At 36.9% G+C, this 13,364-nt stretch overlaps 1 protein-coding gene across 3 annotated transcripts in view; it reads right to left on the reverse strand.

The window, feature by feature from the left end:
- Positions 1 to 13,364, reverse strand: part of LOC112500761 (long chain acyl-CoA synthetase 7, peroxisomal-like) — a 23,457-nt gene that overhangs the window by 2,277 nt on the left and 7,816 nt on the right. Inside the window, exons 3-22 of one of the 3 annotated variants that reach the window (XM_025104336.1) lie at positions 9,906 to 9,966; positions 9,723 to 9,800; positions 8,584 to 8,655; positions 8,415 to 8,496; positions 8,175 to 8,280; positions 8,019 to 8,095; positions 7,758 to 7,802; positions 7,571 to 7,657; positions 6,581 to 6,670; positions 6,425 to 6,504; positions 6,250 to 6,343; positions 6,049 to 6,137; positions 5,037 to 5,125; positions 4,130 to 4,259; positions 3,898 to 4,016; positions 1,687 to 1,810; positions 1,513 to 1,599; positions 653 to 756; positions 483 to 568; positions 171 to 257 (exon numbers count right to left, since the gene is read on the reverse strand). In XM_025104336.1, the coding sequence (XP_024960104.1) occupies positions 171 to 257; positions 483 to 568; positions 653 to 756; positions 1,513 to 1,599; positions 1,687 to 1,810; positions 3,898 to 4,016; positions 4,130 to 4,259; positions 5,037 to 5,125; positions 6,049 to 6,137; positions 6,250 to 6,343; positions 6,425 to 6,504; positions 6,581 to 6,670; positions 7,571 to 7,657; positions 7,758 to 7,802; positions 8,019 to 8,095; positions 8,175 to 8,280; positions 8,415 to 8,496; positions 8,584 to 8,655; positions 9,723 to 9,800; positions 9,906 to 9,966 (1,787 nt within the window). The remainder of the gene's footprint in view (positions 1 to 170; positions 258 to 482; positions 569 to 652; positions 757 to 1,512; positions 1,600 to 1,686; positions 1,811 to 3,897; positions 4,017 to 4,129; positions 4,260 to 5,036; positions 5,126 to 6,048; positions 6,138 to 6,249; positions 6,344 to 6,424; positions 6,505 to 6,580; positions 6,671 to 7,570; positions 7,658 to 7,757; positions 7,803 to 8,018; positions 8,096 to 8,174; positions 8,281 to 8,414; positions 8,497 to 8,583; positions 8,656 to 9,722; positions 9,801 to 9,905; positions 9,967 to 13,364) is intronic. The other 2 variants (XM_025104337.1, XM_025104338.1) reach the window with 2 other exon arrangements.

The raw sequence follows: 13,364 nt of genomic DNA on the forward strand, positions 1-13,364 counted from the left end.
CATATTATAACATCGACTGAGATAAAGAATAAAATGAAATATTAAAAACACGATGTATCTCGCTGCATTGCGCGAGTACTCTTCTAGTATATATATATATATATATTAATTTCAGGTGTGACGAAAAATATCAAACTCAAGAGTGGAGTTGATTGTTATAACCAAATCACCTGAGCTTCCCTGGCTACAGCATCCATCTCAGCCAGAACAGCTGCTTTTGCTCTTGGATCATTGCATAGTTGTCCTAAATCATCATACTGCAAACACACACAATCCATTACAACTTTGTTATTTTTACCCGTTAATATTCTCATTTCGTGGGTTCCATTCATATGGCAGGAGAAGAGATAAAGATATTTAATGTAACTGCGATTTACTCGAGGTGGCTCCATTGATTTACCTGAGAGCTTTTATATCATTTTGGGGTGATGAACAGATTATGCTAGTGTTTTGACTGAAAAGAGTAGCAGAACTGAAAGTACCTTTATGCCCTCAGATGCAGCCCACTCCTTCATTACATCTGGATCTACGGAGATGATAGCTACCAAAGATGAGTTAAAGCTATCACCTATTACACCAGAAATGAGACAGATCAGTGTGTTTCAATAAGCAAAACAACGGTGTTTACAAGCACAATGACTGATCTTCTTACCATATATAAAACACTGAGCAATAAATTTACATTTGGCATATACATTTTCAATTTTATCAGGTGCTATATACTCTCCTTGTGCCAGCTTAAATATGTTCTTTTTCCTGTCACAAATATAAAAAAAATAACTTCAGATAAGTTACTGAAAGCCAGCATGAAGTTGTTATTCTAAAAAGGGAATAAGATCAGGAAACTATACCCACAATCATAAAATTACAGTATTGTCTTGCAAATAAAGATGGGAGAACACTTATTCTAGTCAAAGCAAAACAAAAGCATCATCTTGTTACGAGTTAAAGTTCTAACCAGGGATATGTTTGGCAAACTAGGTGTTGGCTGATAAGGTTCATTCATAAGCTAATTGATAAACCAGTCATATTTTGTAAAAACAGTTAACAAGTTAGATGATAATGTAAATGACCTAAAAGAACATGTTTAAAAAATGAATTAGGAAAATGTAAGGGGCGTAATTGGAAAAAAAAAAAACCTGAAATGCTCCTTGAAGTAGCTTTTCAAAAAAGCTAGCTTATGGTTGCCAAACATGGCCTAGGTCACTATCCAACCTATGCATGTAGCATCAAAAAGTTTAAAGCCCATAAGTAGGTTCGTATACATGATCTCCCGGGTGTGAAACAATTTTCCATTTTCTCCACACGTTCAAGATGCACGTAATGCGAAGTACAAATAAGTTTGCATCAATAAAGAAGATTAGAAAGCCCATATTATGGAGTTGAGTGATCCCAGCAAAAATAAGCATTCATAAATTAGATGTTAACTATGGAGAAAGTCTTTCTGCATTCAAGGGTACTTACACTTTAGCTAACAATTATTCTTAGGTTTTAACAAAAATCCAGGGTTACCTGTCAATAATCTTAAGGCGACCTCCAGGTAACCATGTCCCGATATCCCCTGTATGAAGCCATCCCTTATCATCAATTACTTCTCTTCTGCACAATTATGTCAAAGTTGAATCAGTTCAACCAATACTTGAAATTTGTTTCCATAAAAGAAAATAAATTATACTAATTACGAACGTCTGCACTTCATCTTTGTAGTAGCCCTGGAAAACAATGGGCCCCCTAACACAGATTTCTCCTCGAGGGTGAGGTTGATCATCAGAGGTATAATTCATCTCAGGAACATCAGCAAGTTTTACTTCTGAAAAGAAACTCACCAAAAACTAAAGTTAGGACAAATTAGATCCTACCGATAGTTTATATAAAATTGAACTCTTGCTAAGTTGAAATCTAGTTCTTCCATATCCTAAGATTTCCCCATAACAAAGTGTCGAGATTTTTCAACTGATGTTCTTTCATAATGTTTAATTTAGGCCGGAGAATGATCCATATCAGACGACTAAAAGCTAACCATTGTATGTAGCATTATTTTAACTTTAGATGTACTTTATGACATTAAGAAAAAAGAACAATTCTTTGTTCATTTTTCTTTGAAAAAATATTTTACCAACTTGCTCACATGATTAGTGCATATATATCCCCCTAGGTAAACTTGCTCATGGAGTTTTCAAGTATGGTAATAAGAATCAAATAGAAGCAATTCAACTGCTTTGTTTATGATTTTGTTGTTTGTAACAACTTCTTAAGAAATCTGACAACTGCCTAATAACCTTTAGAAGTAGCCAACAGTCCAACCACGGGGATCAGGCAGACCTTCAGTACATGATTAAATTGCTCCTTCTAAAATATAAAATCTTCAAATTCAAATGTTGATTATATTTTTTGTATACAGTCACTTATCTAAGTAATTAATTGCACTGCTTCATGTTCCTCAATGTTCAACAGATTAGTTGTTTCAGAAAAAGACCAATAATTTTAATTTTTAAAAACCCGCTTTTTTATCTTGGAAATAATCACAGTCGGCTAATTTGCATCCAGGCATATAACTATGCATGATAATAGTTCTAACTGCAAAAAAATATTTAAGGTACAAACATAGAAAGCTGATCCTAATTCGGGAAGAAATATGTCCAAATTTGGCAGAATCCAATTTTTACAAGACCGTTTGATTTATTAATCAAATTGAAAGGGTAAACTGGTTAATTTCATTATTCGGAAAGATTATTTCAACAACTAGTTGCTACTGCAAAGGTGAAGTTTCATTTAATGGCTAGGCGATCGATTAAGCAGCAATAAGAAGGGATTTTGTAACACAATTGATGAGGTGCTGAGAAATGTAAAGCAGGCATAAGAAATTCCCCGCAACTTATGGAATGCAAGTAAAGATATGTATGACCATGTGGTAGAGAGATCAAAAGCATGTAATTTGCTTTATTACCCTAGGGTTATGGCAGAAGAAAGACATTCAAGATGATACATCATGGTGCAGGTTTTTCACTAATGACATAATGTTGATAGATAAGACTACACAAAGTATTAGTGCAAGTTTGAAGGTCTTAAAGAACACTATTTGGAATCTATATATTTTAGATTAAGCCAAAGTTACAAAAAAAAACAAGCATATAGATTGCAATTTCAGCAATGCTATCGGGGCAAGAAGTGGTTAGGAAGGATATCTTCCAATATTTGAGATCAAAAGGATGAAGAGATTGATGAGGATGTTAGTTATAGGATGGTAAGCTGTACATAGAATGTGACAAGCTCTTGTGTCGAGTGTGATTGTAAAATTCCATCGACGCTGAGGATAAACTTCTATAAGATGGAGGTAAGACCTGCAATAATGTTTTGGGCAGCTATTGGGCAAAAAGAGAACGTCTACACAAGATCAGTGAATTAGAGATGCAGATGTCGAGGTGGATGTGTGGCCACACACGAAGGGAGTATATGGAGCAAGAAGGTTGCATTGCTTAAGTAAAAGTTGAGGCAACAACGGTTTGACCATCTCATGTTTAGACTATTATTTAATAAACTAAAATTCCATGAATATTTCTGTTGCATGCTATGAGCACCTATTCCCTTAAACTTCTATGAGTATTTCATGTTGCATCACTGGATAAAGTAATGGTACTAATTTCCTTTTAGCTTGACTTTTGCACATGAATGGCACAGAATGCCCCTAATGAACATTCGCCATACAAAAGATTTTGTAAAATTCCAATAGCAGGTGAATTGCATCCAGTATGGTTCCCTCTATTTATTTAGTAAATCTTTTTCTTATCTTATGCCCAGTTCTTTTCTTCTGCCCATCCCTATCTTTAACACTAGGAGTTATTTAATTACACATCTGCATTTCCTGGTTATTGATAAATACAAATAAAAAAAACTCACCACATGCAGGATTAGGAGAACCAACATGACCAGACAAGTTATCACCATCCTCCATGATAGTTATAACACAGGAAGTTTCCGTCATACCATAGCCTTCAATAACCGAACATCCAAAGCATCTGCCAAAATCATTATGCGTGTTGGACTATGATAAGTGATTATTATTAGCACAGTAGATGATAGATTAATGACAAAGAAAGAGGTGCAGCAGTGTGTTAGATGATTAACTTACACTCTTAAAAAGTCCATGATATCAGGAGATAAAGGTGAAGCGCCTGAGCCCATGAAACGGACCCGTCCTCCAAGTTTTGCCTTTATTTTATTGAATACCAGTCTATCCCAAATTGGTGATGGTTTCCGACCTAGACCACATACAAGAGATTACTAATATGGTTGACATCAGAAAGTTTCATTTTCATAATACTTAAATGTGGCATATGTACATGAAAATTTCATTATTTGCATTATCTATGCCACATCAACTCTATCTTGCAGTCTTGCACTACAAATGATAAAGATAACCTATGAACCTTATGCAACAAAATGGAGGATCCAGCACTGACAGTAAACTGCCCTTGTTACCAGGGATGAGTCAGCATAATTTAATGTTAAAAGGTATTAGCACACACAAAAACCTTTAACGGAAGTGCAAAGCTAATCCAATAAACTTCTTTAAGAGAATCAGAAAATAAATAAATGTATTCTAGAAGAAAAGATAATCATTCATGAGATAACTGCTTTACGTGCTTCCGTACATTGCATGAGCTAAGACAGTAGACTATTACCCCGCTCTCTAATTATCTTCTTATTTGTACTCGCTTCTATACATTTTTCACAATGTGCACTAATGTTCTGTCTAGAATAAATTACAAAGACCCCAAGAAGTATGATATCATACACGAAAGAAGCAGATCCGCATCATATATTGATCAAAATGGTATGTTTCTAGTGTCTAGATCAATTAAAGTTGCCTAATTTTGCACCAAGTCAGCAATAATCAATACGTTGACAAGAATGGCAGGTACAAATGTTTGCAGAGCAAGGGGAAGGAAATTATATACATATAGAGATCAAGTATGCATCATAAGATTGTATTAATGAACAGTTTCCATCGAAAACCTCTACTCATGTGGACATACCGCTCATCATTGCCTGCTTCTTGGAATTATATGCAGCCTTAAATAGTCTTTGCTTTAAAACCCCAGATGTGTTTACAGCATTTATAATCCTACACAAAGCCAACACAGCAAAGTTAATATATAACAAGTAGAACATGGTCTTATTAGCTGTTCCAAATGGCTCTAACATTTAGGTTTCGGCATAACAAGGCTTGCACTGTCTTTCCGCACTTAGGTGTCCGTCAAAGGATTCGGAAGTACGGGATTACCTGTGGTTCAATTTATCATGTTCGATAAAACCTTTCGTGCCAAGAACTGATCCAGCCCAGGTTTGAGCATCTCCCTAGCCTACCTACTTTCGAAGCTATCCTTTTTTGCGTGGGGGCTAGGGTGAGCTGGGGGGGACAGCGTAAGTGAGCAAATGTGTGTAAGCCCAGTCAAACGTAACTGTTCTAGGCGGGGTGGGAGCGCCCACCTTCAAATGGTGTGGTCCTACAACTGGACTTAACGAAATTCAAATCACTCTCTAGTTGGGGCGGGACACTGCGAGGTGGGTAGTTTATCTGGGGCGGATGCCTCCTAAAGAGTAATGGAGGTGTGAAGGTAGGCTCAAGATAAGATTCTGCACGTGAGCGTAATGGTATAAGCAGAACTCAGCGGAGTATGCAATTAACACCATCTCTGCTGATTACTTGGTTATCCAAACAAGGATAAGCTTCCACCGCCGGCCCTTCTTCTTCTGGCACAACGCCAGCGTTGGACAGTTGTCCCGCGGCCGCAGCCTCCCAACAAGCTTCTCCACTTCCTTTCATCTGCTTATACGAGAAAGGCCTAAACATAGCCTTGGAAGAGGCATCTACTTCTGATCTAAAGACGGATTGATAATCACCTATAAGCTAGACTAGAGCGAATACGAATCTAAGAGCAATGCGCTAGTCAACCTAGTAGGATTGGGTAGGTAAATTAAGAAGGGGTGGCCCTGTTCAAGATGTCATCAAAAAAACCAGTAAAAATTTCCTCATATAATCCATACCCAGCATATATTCTATTGTAGAGCCGAGGAACGCTGCAAAAAATTGTTGGTCTTAGAACAGCCAAGTCATCAATCAATTTCAAATTATCCTGCAGAGAAGAGAAACTAGTATCAGACCGAACTAATACCAGTTTGACCTGCAACCGACCTCTTCAATTTGATATTTGTTTGATATATATTAACTAAATATGTGCCACATACCCCCTGGTAAAAACCAATAGCAACACCGCAGTATACTGCCATAATTTGGTTAGCTCGCTCGTAGATATGTGCCAGCGGAAGATAAGATATGTAACTGTTGAGATAAACAAAGCACAATAACTAAGAGAAAGAATGAAGATAATCAATAAGTTTGGTTAATAAAAGAAAAGCACACATGTCTGAGGAGTAGAATTTGACTGGCAGGCTCATGGCTGCAACACTTGAAATCAAGTTCTCATGTGTAAGAACAACACCCTGTACATAGCAAAGACATAAAGTAACATATCAATAGCCTGTAAACATTCAATGTAAAACCAATTAAAAATGCTACCTTTGGCGTTCCAGTAGTACCACTCGTGTAGCATATGGTTGCAACATCTTTAGCCTTTGGAGGGCAAGTAGGATGAGGATTACTATGACCCTACAAGATTATCAATTATAATGAACATAAGATATTAGATAAGTGCACATCTATGAATGATCAGCAAGAGAAAAATAATAGTTGCAATCCTATCTGTCATACTGGATAACACTGCAGAACAAGAATGATAAACATTTGAGTTGTGAAAGATGTATGTGAGGATGATGTAGCTTGCCATTATGTTTATGTTTTCTTGTGCCTGCTTTTGTTTGTCTGTTTGTATGTTGTTGATTCTTCTAAAAAATTCAAAATTTAGCCTATTTGCCTTTCTTATTCTCAAGTTCCTTTTGAATGTTCTTATTTTCTATTTCCAGCACACTTGGCACAAGCTGGGGTCTTCATGGAAACAGCCGCTCTACTCCCTAGGGTTTGGGTAGAGGTAAGGTTTGCGTACATCCCACCCTCCCCTCACCTCCACCCCCAGATCCTACATCCTACCTTTATCCTTGTAATTTTTTATTTGTTTTATCCCCATGTTCTCTCCCACCTCCTTTTAAGAGTTTATTAGGTGGTATAACTTCCAGAAGTCATAGCATGACCCCATGATCATTCCCCCTTCCTTCCAGTGTTGTAATATTTATGCAAAGACATAGATCATTTCACTTTTTGGTTTCTCTATTCACCAACCAGGCCCTCAAATTACTAAGTTTATCCAGATTATGATGAGGAACCATTATAAACTATAACCTTAGCATTGCCTCAAGTGCATCTGACTTACTATCATATCACTACCCTTAACGTATGATGGAAACCACAAGCCTAGCCAACAACATTAATTAGCAGTTGACTTTTGTTTAACATTACACTGGGAATAATTTTTGTAAATTTTTGTAAGTTTTACATGATATTTAAACAAACAGCCTCCTTTAGACTAGCAGGTAATGTACAAATTCAACCAACCTGACTGAGAAGTTTTGAATATGATAAAAGTTGAACACCGGATGTCGCCGGCAGGGAGGGAAGGTGTTCATCTGCCCCTCCCACTACCTGCAATATGGTAGAACAAGAGGAAAACAATTTAATAATATAGCAATACCATCTCTTATAACCAATAAATCTAAATTTACAAAGAGGTTTTGAAACATACCACTATAATGCGTACACTATTAATTTCAGATAAGAAGCTCAGCAACTGCAAGTTGAGAAAAGATTTGTAAGTTGCCATTCCACATAAAAAATAAACAAATAGAAAGTTCATCTATACTGACATGATCCAACTCCATGTCAACTCCCACTACCTTCTCCTTTTGAATCTTTATTCAATTTAGTTTCTCTTTTTTCAAATGGTCTGCAAATGTAATATTGCAATGATGGTTTCATCAATGTGGTGGGCATAGATCAAACTTACAATGTTCAATGTACTTGGCACACAAAAGACGGCTTGTAAATCAGCATGATTTATGATATACTTAACAGCATCAGGACCTGCAGAAGAAGCAGAGTGGTTATGAACTCGCTAAAGATTTACATCATACAGAAGATTTATGACAGCACACTTACACACCAAGAGTGTCATATAAAGGCACCGAAACATACGAATACGCTGAACAGGCATGATCCACAACCAACCACTCCGGTCTATTTATAAAATAAAGTCCAACACATGCTCCCTGCTCCAAAAAAAAATAACACAAATAATGTGATTACTTGACCATGTGGATGCAAATGAAAGTACAAATTCATATGACGTTAAGTAACATGCATGGAAGGGCACATTCAGAACAACCAGGAAACTGTTACTCACTTTGGATAATCCATGATAATGCAGGCCAGATCCGATTGCAGATCGAGCAGTGGCTGTTTCTCCATACGTCATCCATTTGTACCTTCAGTTACATATCAAACATGTTGATAAGCTAGTGTACCCTCTTGTCAACATGGAATGGAACATGGTGAATTAACGGTAAACTTACTCTCCAATGTTCCCATCTTCTCTTACACGTGAACCTAAGTACTTGTAATCTGGGTATGTGTCAACTGCATGCCTGAAAATACAATATTATTTGGAACCAAGTTTACTGATTTAGGTGTAAATCCTGATGTGAAAGTACTTTATAAGATTACAATTTACAAGGAAGGTAATGATTCAATTATGTTACAAGCATCGTTTTAAAAAACGTTAGAGGTGTGCGCCTCAAAAGCGCCTTGAGGCGAGGCGTCCAAATTTCCTTTGTGAGGCGACGCCTCCTTCTCCTCTCATGGGGCGTACGTGTTAAATGTGTAAGGTCAAAGGGTGAGACAGGCACACTCTCTGTTAAATAGAGTCACGTGGGTCTATTTTGTATATATTCAAGTACATAGTGGTGTCCAACTGTCCATAAGTTAAACATCAGTAGCACTTATTTCTAAGTGCTTTATTCCTTCTCTTCTCACACAATCATAAACATACATGTATATAATTTTTTCTTCTCCAATCAGTCCTGGAATACAATAGTTATATATATATATATATATATATATACTTTTTTTCTTCTCCCACTTAGTGTTGGAATCCAACAGTGTGGACTTGTAACATATATACTATCCAGTGTATATTAGTATTATATACATATGTTCTAAATTTATTTCTGTTTCCTGCTTCGTGAACATACATATATTCTGAATTATTTCAAACTTATATATATAGATAGATATGCTGTTTTATGTACATATCTGTTTATACATATATCGTACAATCTGTTTATATATATATATTCTGTATAAGCTGTTCTCTATATATTTATATATTATAATTATAATATATAAATATATATTTTGATTTATGTACATATTTTTGACTTATAACAAGTAGTTTTATTGAATTATGGGCTTTATAGTTTACTTATTTGGCATGGAACTATAAAATTATGTTTTTTTACAAGTGTTAGGATTTATGAATTTTATTCTTTTAATTTTTGGGGCTTACGCCTTGACCGCCTCGAGGCGCGTTTTCATTCTTTAAAACCTTGGTTACAAGCTCTTAAGTTAAGTAAAACTAGTAAAACATAAAGCTAACATAGAGGGTCACAATATGTCAAGCAGTGTGCCTAGGGGAGAAGATTGTGATGCTTACACAAAGTTCTCATGTAATGTTTCAATCTCGGGATGATCAGGGAATCTGGTGACAAGCTTTAATGGAGAACGGGCAGATCTGCCAGGAATCAGATTTGTGAGATGCCAGTTATATCAACACAGAAAAATAAGGGAAACTATAACATTGCAGAATAATTGACGTGAACAGAGAATATCTAAAGACCTGTAAACGTTCCACTTTCCTGACTTCAGTTCTTCAGGAAGAACAGCACTATATCTCTGATCTGGAGAATGCATGAACAAATCAGCAAAACATGGTAAATAATAAAACAATAACAAGGGAAAAACAAGGCGATATCTAGATGCTAGCCCTCCCCTCCCCCCTTCCCTTTTACCTATGAAAGGAACTACCAAAGAAGAACAAAATTACACAAAGAAGAAAATCTTAGAAGGTTGCAAAAAGAGCTGCTAAAGCTTTCAAAACTGTTTCATTCCCGGAATATCACATCAGATCAATCTCGACCTTGCCATATATGTTTCTCTGGCAAGCTAGACAGAAGATTAAAGAATCCCCAATCACCAGCATCCACCCTCCATTCCTCTCTCTCTCTCTCTCTCTCTCACATGTTCACATGTACATAATTGTTTAAGCACCTGGCTATGATGACATGATGTTTCATTCCCACTGGCAGAATTAATATTTTAGCTTTTACCTTGGCTCACTTGTTGCAATTACAACCTTTGGCTTAGACAGACATGTTGTAATATTCGGGTTTCAAGTTTTGATTTAAGATTTTTGGAACGAATATATATATATATATATATATATATATATATAGATAAATATATATGTGTGTGTGATAGGAATGTGTGAAGTGTGTGTTAGTGATTAGGATGTGTATAAGGGAAATGGGGGGGGGGTCGGCTGGAGGCACCGCCTACCTCATTTCCTTAGTGCTATAAATAGAAATTTTGAATTGGATGAAGAGTTTTACACACACTCTATATTTGGAAAGTTTTCTTTGTGAATCATACGGATTGCAAGAAGAGAATTCAAAGCTTGGACATTCGATTTCTAAGGTGAGTGTATTACACTTTTAAGTATTAATTGCTGGTATGCAATTCATTGATATCTACTTTATTATGGATCTTGAAATATACTATGCTGATTACACCTAAACCGGTCAAGTGGTGTCCGGGGTTTTATCTAAACCGAACAAGGGGKGTCCGGATATGWTTTAAATCGCCCAAGAGGCAACCGGATTTCATCTAAACWGGTTGAGTGTTGTCYGGATATCATTTTAAACCGCCTAAGTGTTGACCGGATGTGTATTTAAACCGCTCAAGGCGTGGTCAATGTAACCCTCTTAATATTATAAGTGTTTGTCCGGACTTCATATCCGGACAAGGCTGAYCGGACTTCAAATCCGGATAATGTGTTAGAATTTTTGATATATTCTAACGAGAGAGATGTAATGGCGGTGTAACCGCGARAGAGATGTAATGGCGGTGTAACCGCGARAGAGATAAATGAGTATATGTATCTGAACAGGTTTGATTCTGAACGGATTGTTTTAGAAAGTGTTTATTTGTTTGAGATTTATGCACTCACTAGACCTTTTTGGTCWAACGCTCAGTTGTTGGACTAACCTGTTTTGCAGGTMATCATAYCTCGCAAGATAAGGGCAAGGGAAAMGTTTAGAATGAATARCATTTAGTTATTCATAAATGTATTTATAGAAAGTTTTTCTTAATCTGTATAATGTGAACGATGTTACATTTTGTATTATAAGTATAATGATGTGGATTATCTGTACATGGAATATGTGGGTTGTTACAGTTGGTATCAGAGCCTTAGTTTAAGGAATCTGGGTATTTGCAAAATACTAAGACTTAAACTAGAGGTGCGGAAGTTATGATAATAGGTTTCACTAGGTCTATGAACATGGGAATATGTTATAGCTGAACCTATTATGAGAAAGATAGATTATATATGATTGATATAATCTGAGTTATGGATAGACTTGAGGATAAATGTGTTATTATGTTTTGATTATTAAAATAATCATGTGTGTTTAAATGTGACAGAAAGAGTTAGATACTGAGAAATGGCAGATAATCCCAATCAATCAAAAAGGACCTCTACTGGTTATGGAAGAGGTCGGGGAAGAAGAAACGTAACACAAGAAGAGGACCCGGAAAATATGATGACGATAGAAACATGAAGTCGTAGTAGGGGTCGAGGAAGAGGTAGAGGTATTAGACAAGAACATGAACGGTCGGTTCAAGAAAGTTCAATGTCTAGTCATGGAAGAGGAAGGGCAAGGGGTGGACACATGTTCCTGATCCCGGATTTATTACCCAAAAAATATTGGCAGCAGAGTTGGGAAAGTTCCAAGAAAGTTTGGTGAATTTGTTGGGGCGTACAACCCAAAATAATCCAGAAGTGGTAAGAAATCCCGATTATCAGGAGGAAGCCGGAGCTACTACACCGGTAACTGGTACATCTGTACCCTTTACTTCGTCCTCAGTACAAAAAGGAGGAGATATCAAAATGTTTCTTGCTTGTAAACCTCCCAAGTTTTCTGGTGARCGTGATCCTGTTAAAGCTATGTGTTGGCTTAAGGAGATAGAGTTGAGTCTGCAAATCAGTAAAAGTGCAGAAGAGGACAGAGTCATGTTTGTTGTATCTCGTTTAAGATCAAGTGCTTTGTACTGGTGGGAAGTCCTATCCAGTTCAAATCCGAACATTTTGAAGACCATGTTGTGGGAAGAATTTGTGGTTAAGTTTAAAATGCAGTATTGTCCTGAAGCTGCAGTACGAAAGTTGGAAGATGATTTCCTTCGTCTTGAGCAAGGAAACATGTCAGTCCGCCAGCATACAGAAGTTTTCATGGAACAATCTAGGTTTGCTAAAGCCTATATAATATCTGAAAACAGTAAAGTGAGAAAATATATCAGGGGGCTGGAGTCGAATCTTCGAAAATATGTGATATCCAGAAATCCGATAAAATTTCAAGCGGCAGTTGATGCAGCTGAAATACTAGAACAATATATTAACCGACAACCACAAGAAAAGGTTGGAGAGAAAAGAAAAGGGGAAGCTACAGTAACTGATTTCCGTAGACCGAGGTTTATGAAAAATTTGAATCGGCCAATCTCAAGATTTACTGATAGGGCGTGTACCCGATGTCATAAGATACATCAGGGAAATTGCAATACCGAATCTCGAGTATGCTTTAAATGTCAGAACCAGGACATATAGCTCGAGACTGTCGGATGACGCGGAGGTGTTTTACTTGTAATTCATCTCAACTTGTAAATGCCGATTGTCCACAAGCAAAGAGTCGAAGGTCTGGTTTTGTTGGAGGAAGGGGATCTGGATATTCTGGAGGTCGAGGATCTGGGTATGTGCCAACAGGTCGTGGACAAATGGATAATCGTGTGAATCCAAGTGGACGGGGAAGGATAAGACAAGCAAAGTCTAATGCAAAAGGGAGAGCCTTTCAGATGACGAGAGGCGAGGCAGAAGAGCACCCTGAAGTGGTAACAGGTACATTCCTTGTTAATTCAGTGTGTGCCAAAGTTTTATTTGACTCGGGTGCAAATCGTTCTTTTGTGTCACCGTCGTTTGTTAATTGTGCACATTTAGAATCTAAAGCGTTGAGTGAGGATTTAATTG

Source organism: Cynara cardunculus, assembly GCF_001531365.2.
Source record: "Cynara cardunculus var. scolymus isolate 2C chromosome LG 17, CcrdV1, whole genome shotgun sequence".
Lineage (NCBI taxonomy): Eukaryota > Viridiplantae > Streptophyta > Magnoliopsida > Asterales > Asteraceae > Cynara > Cynara cardunculus.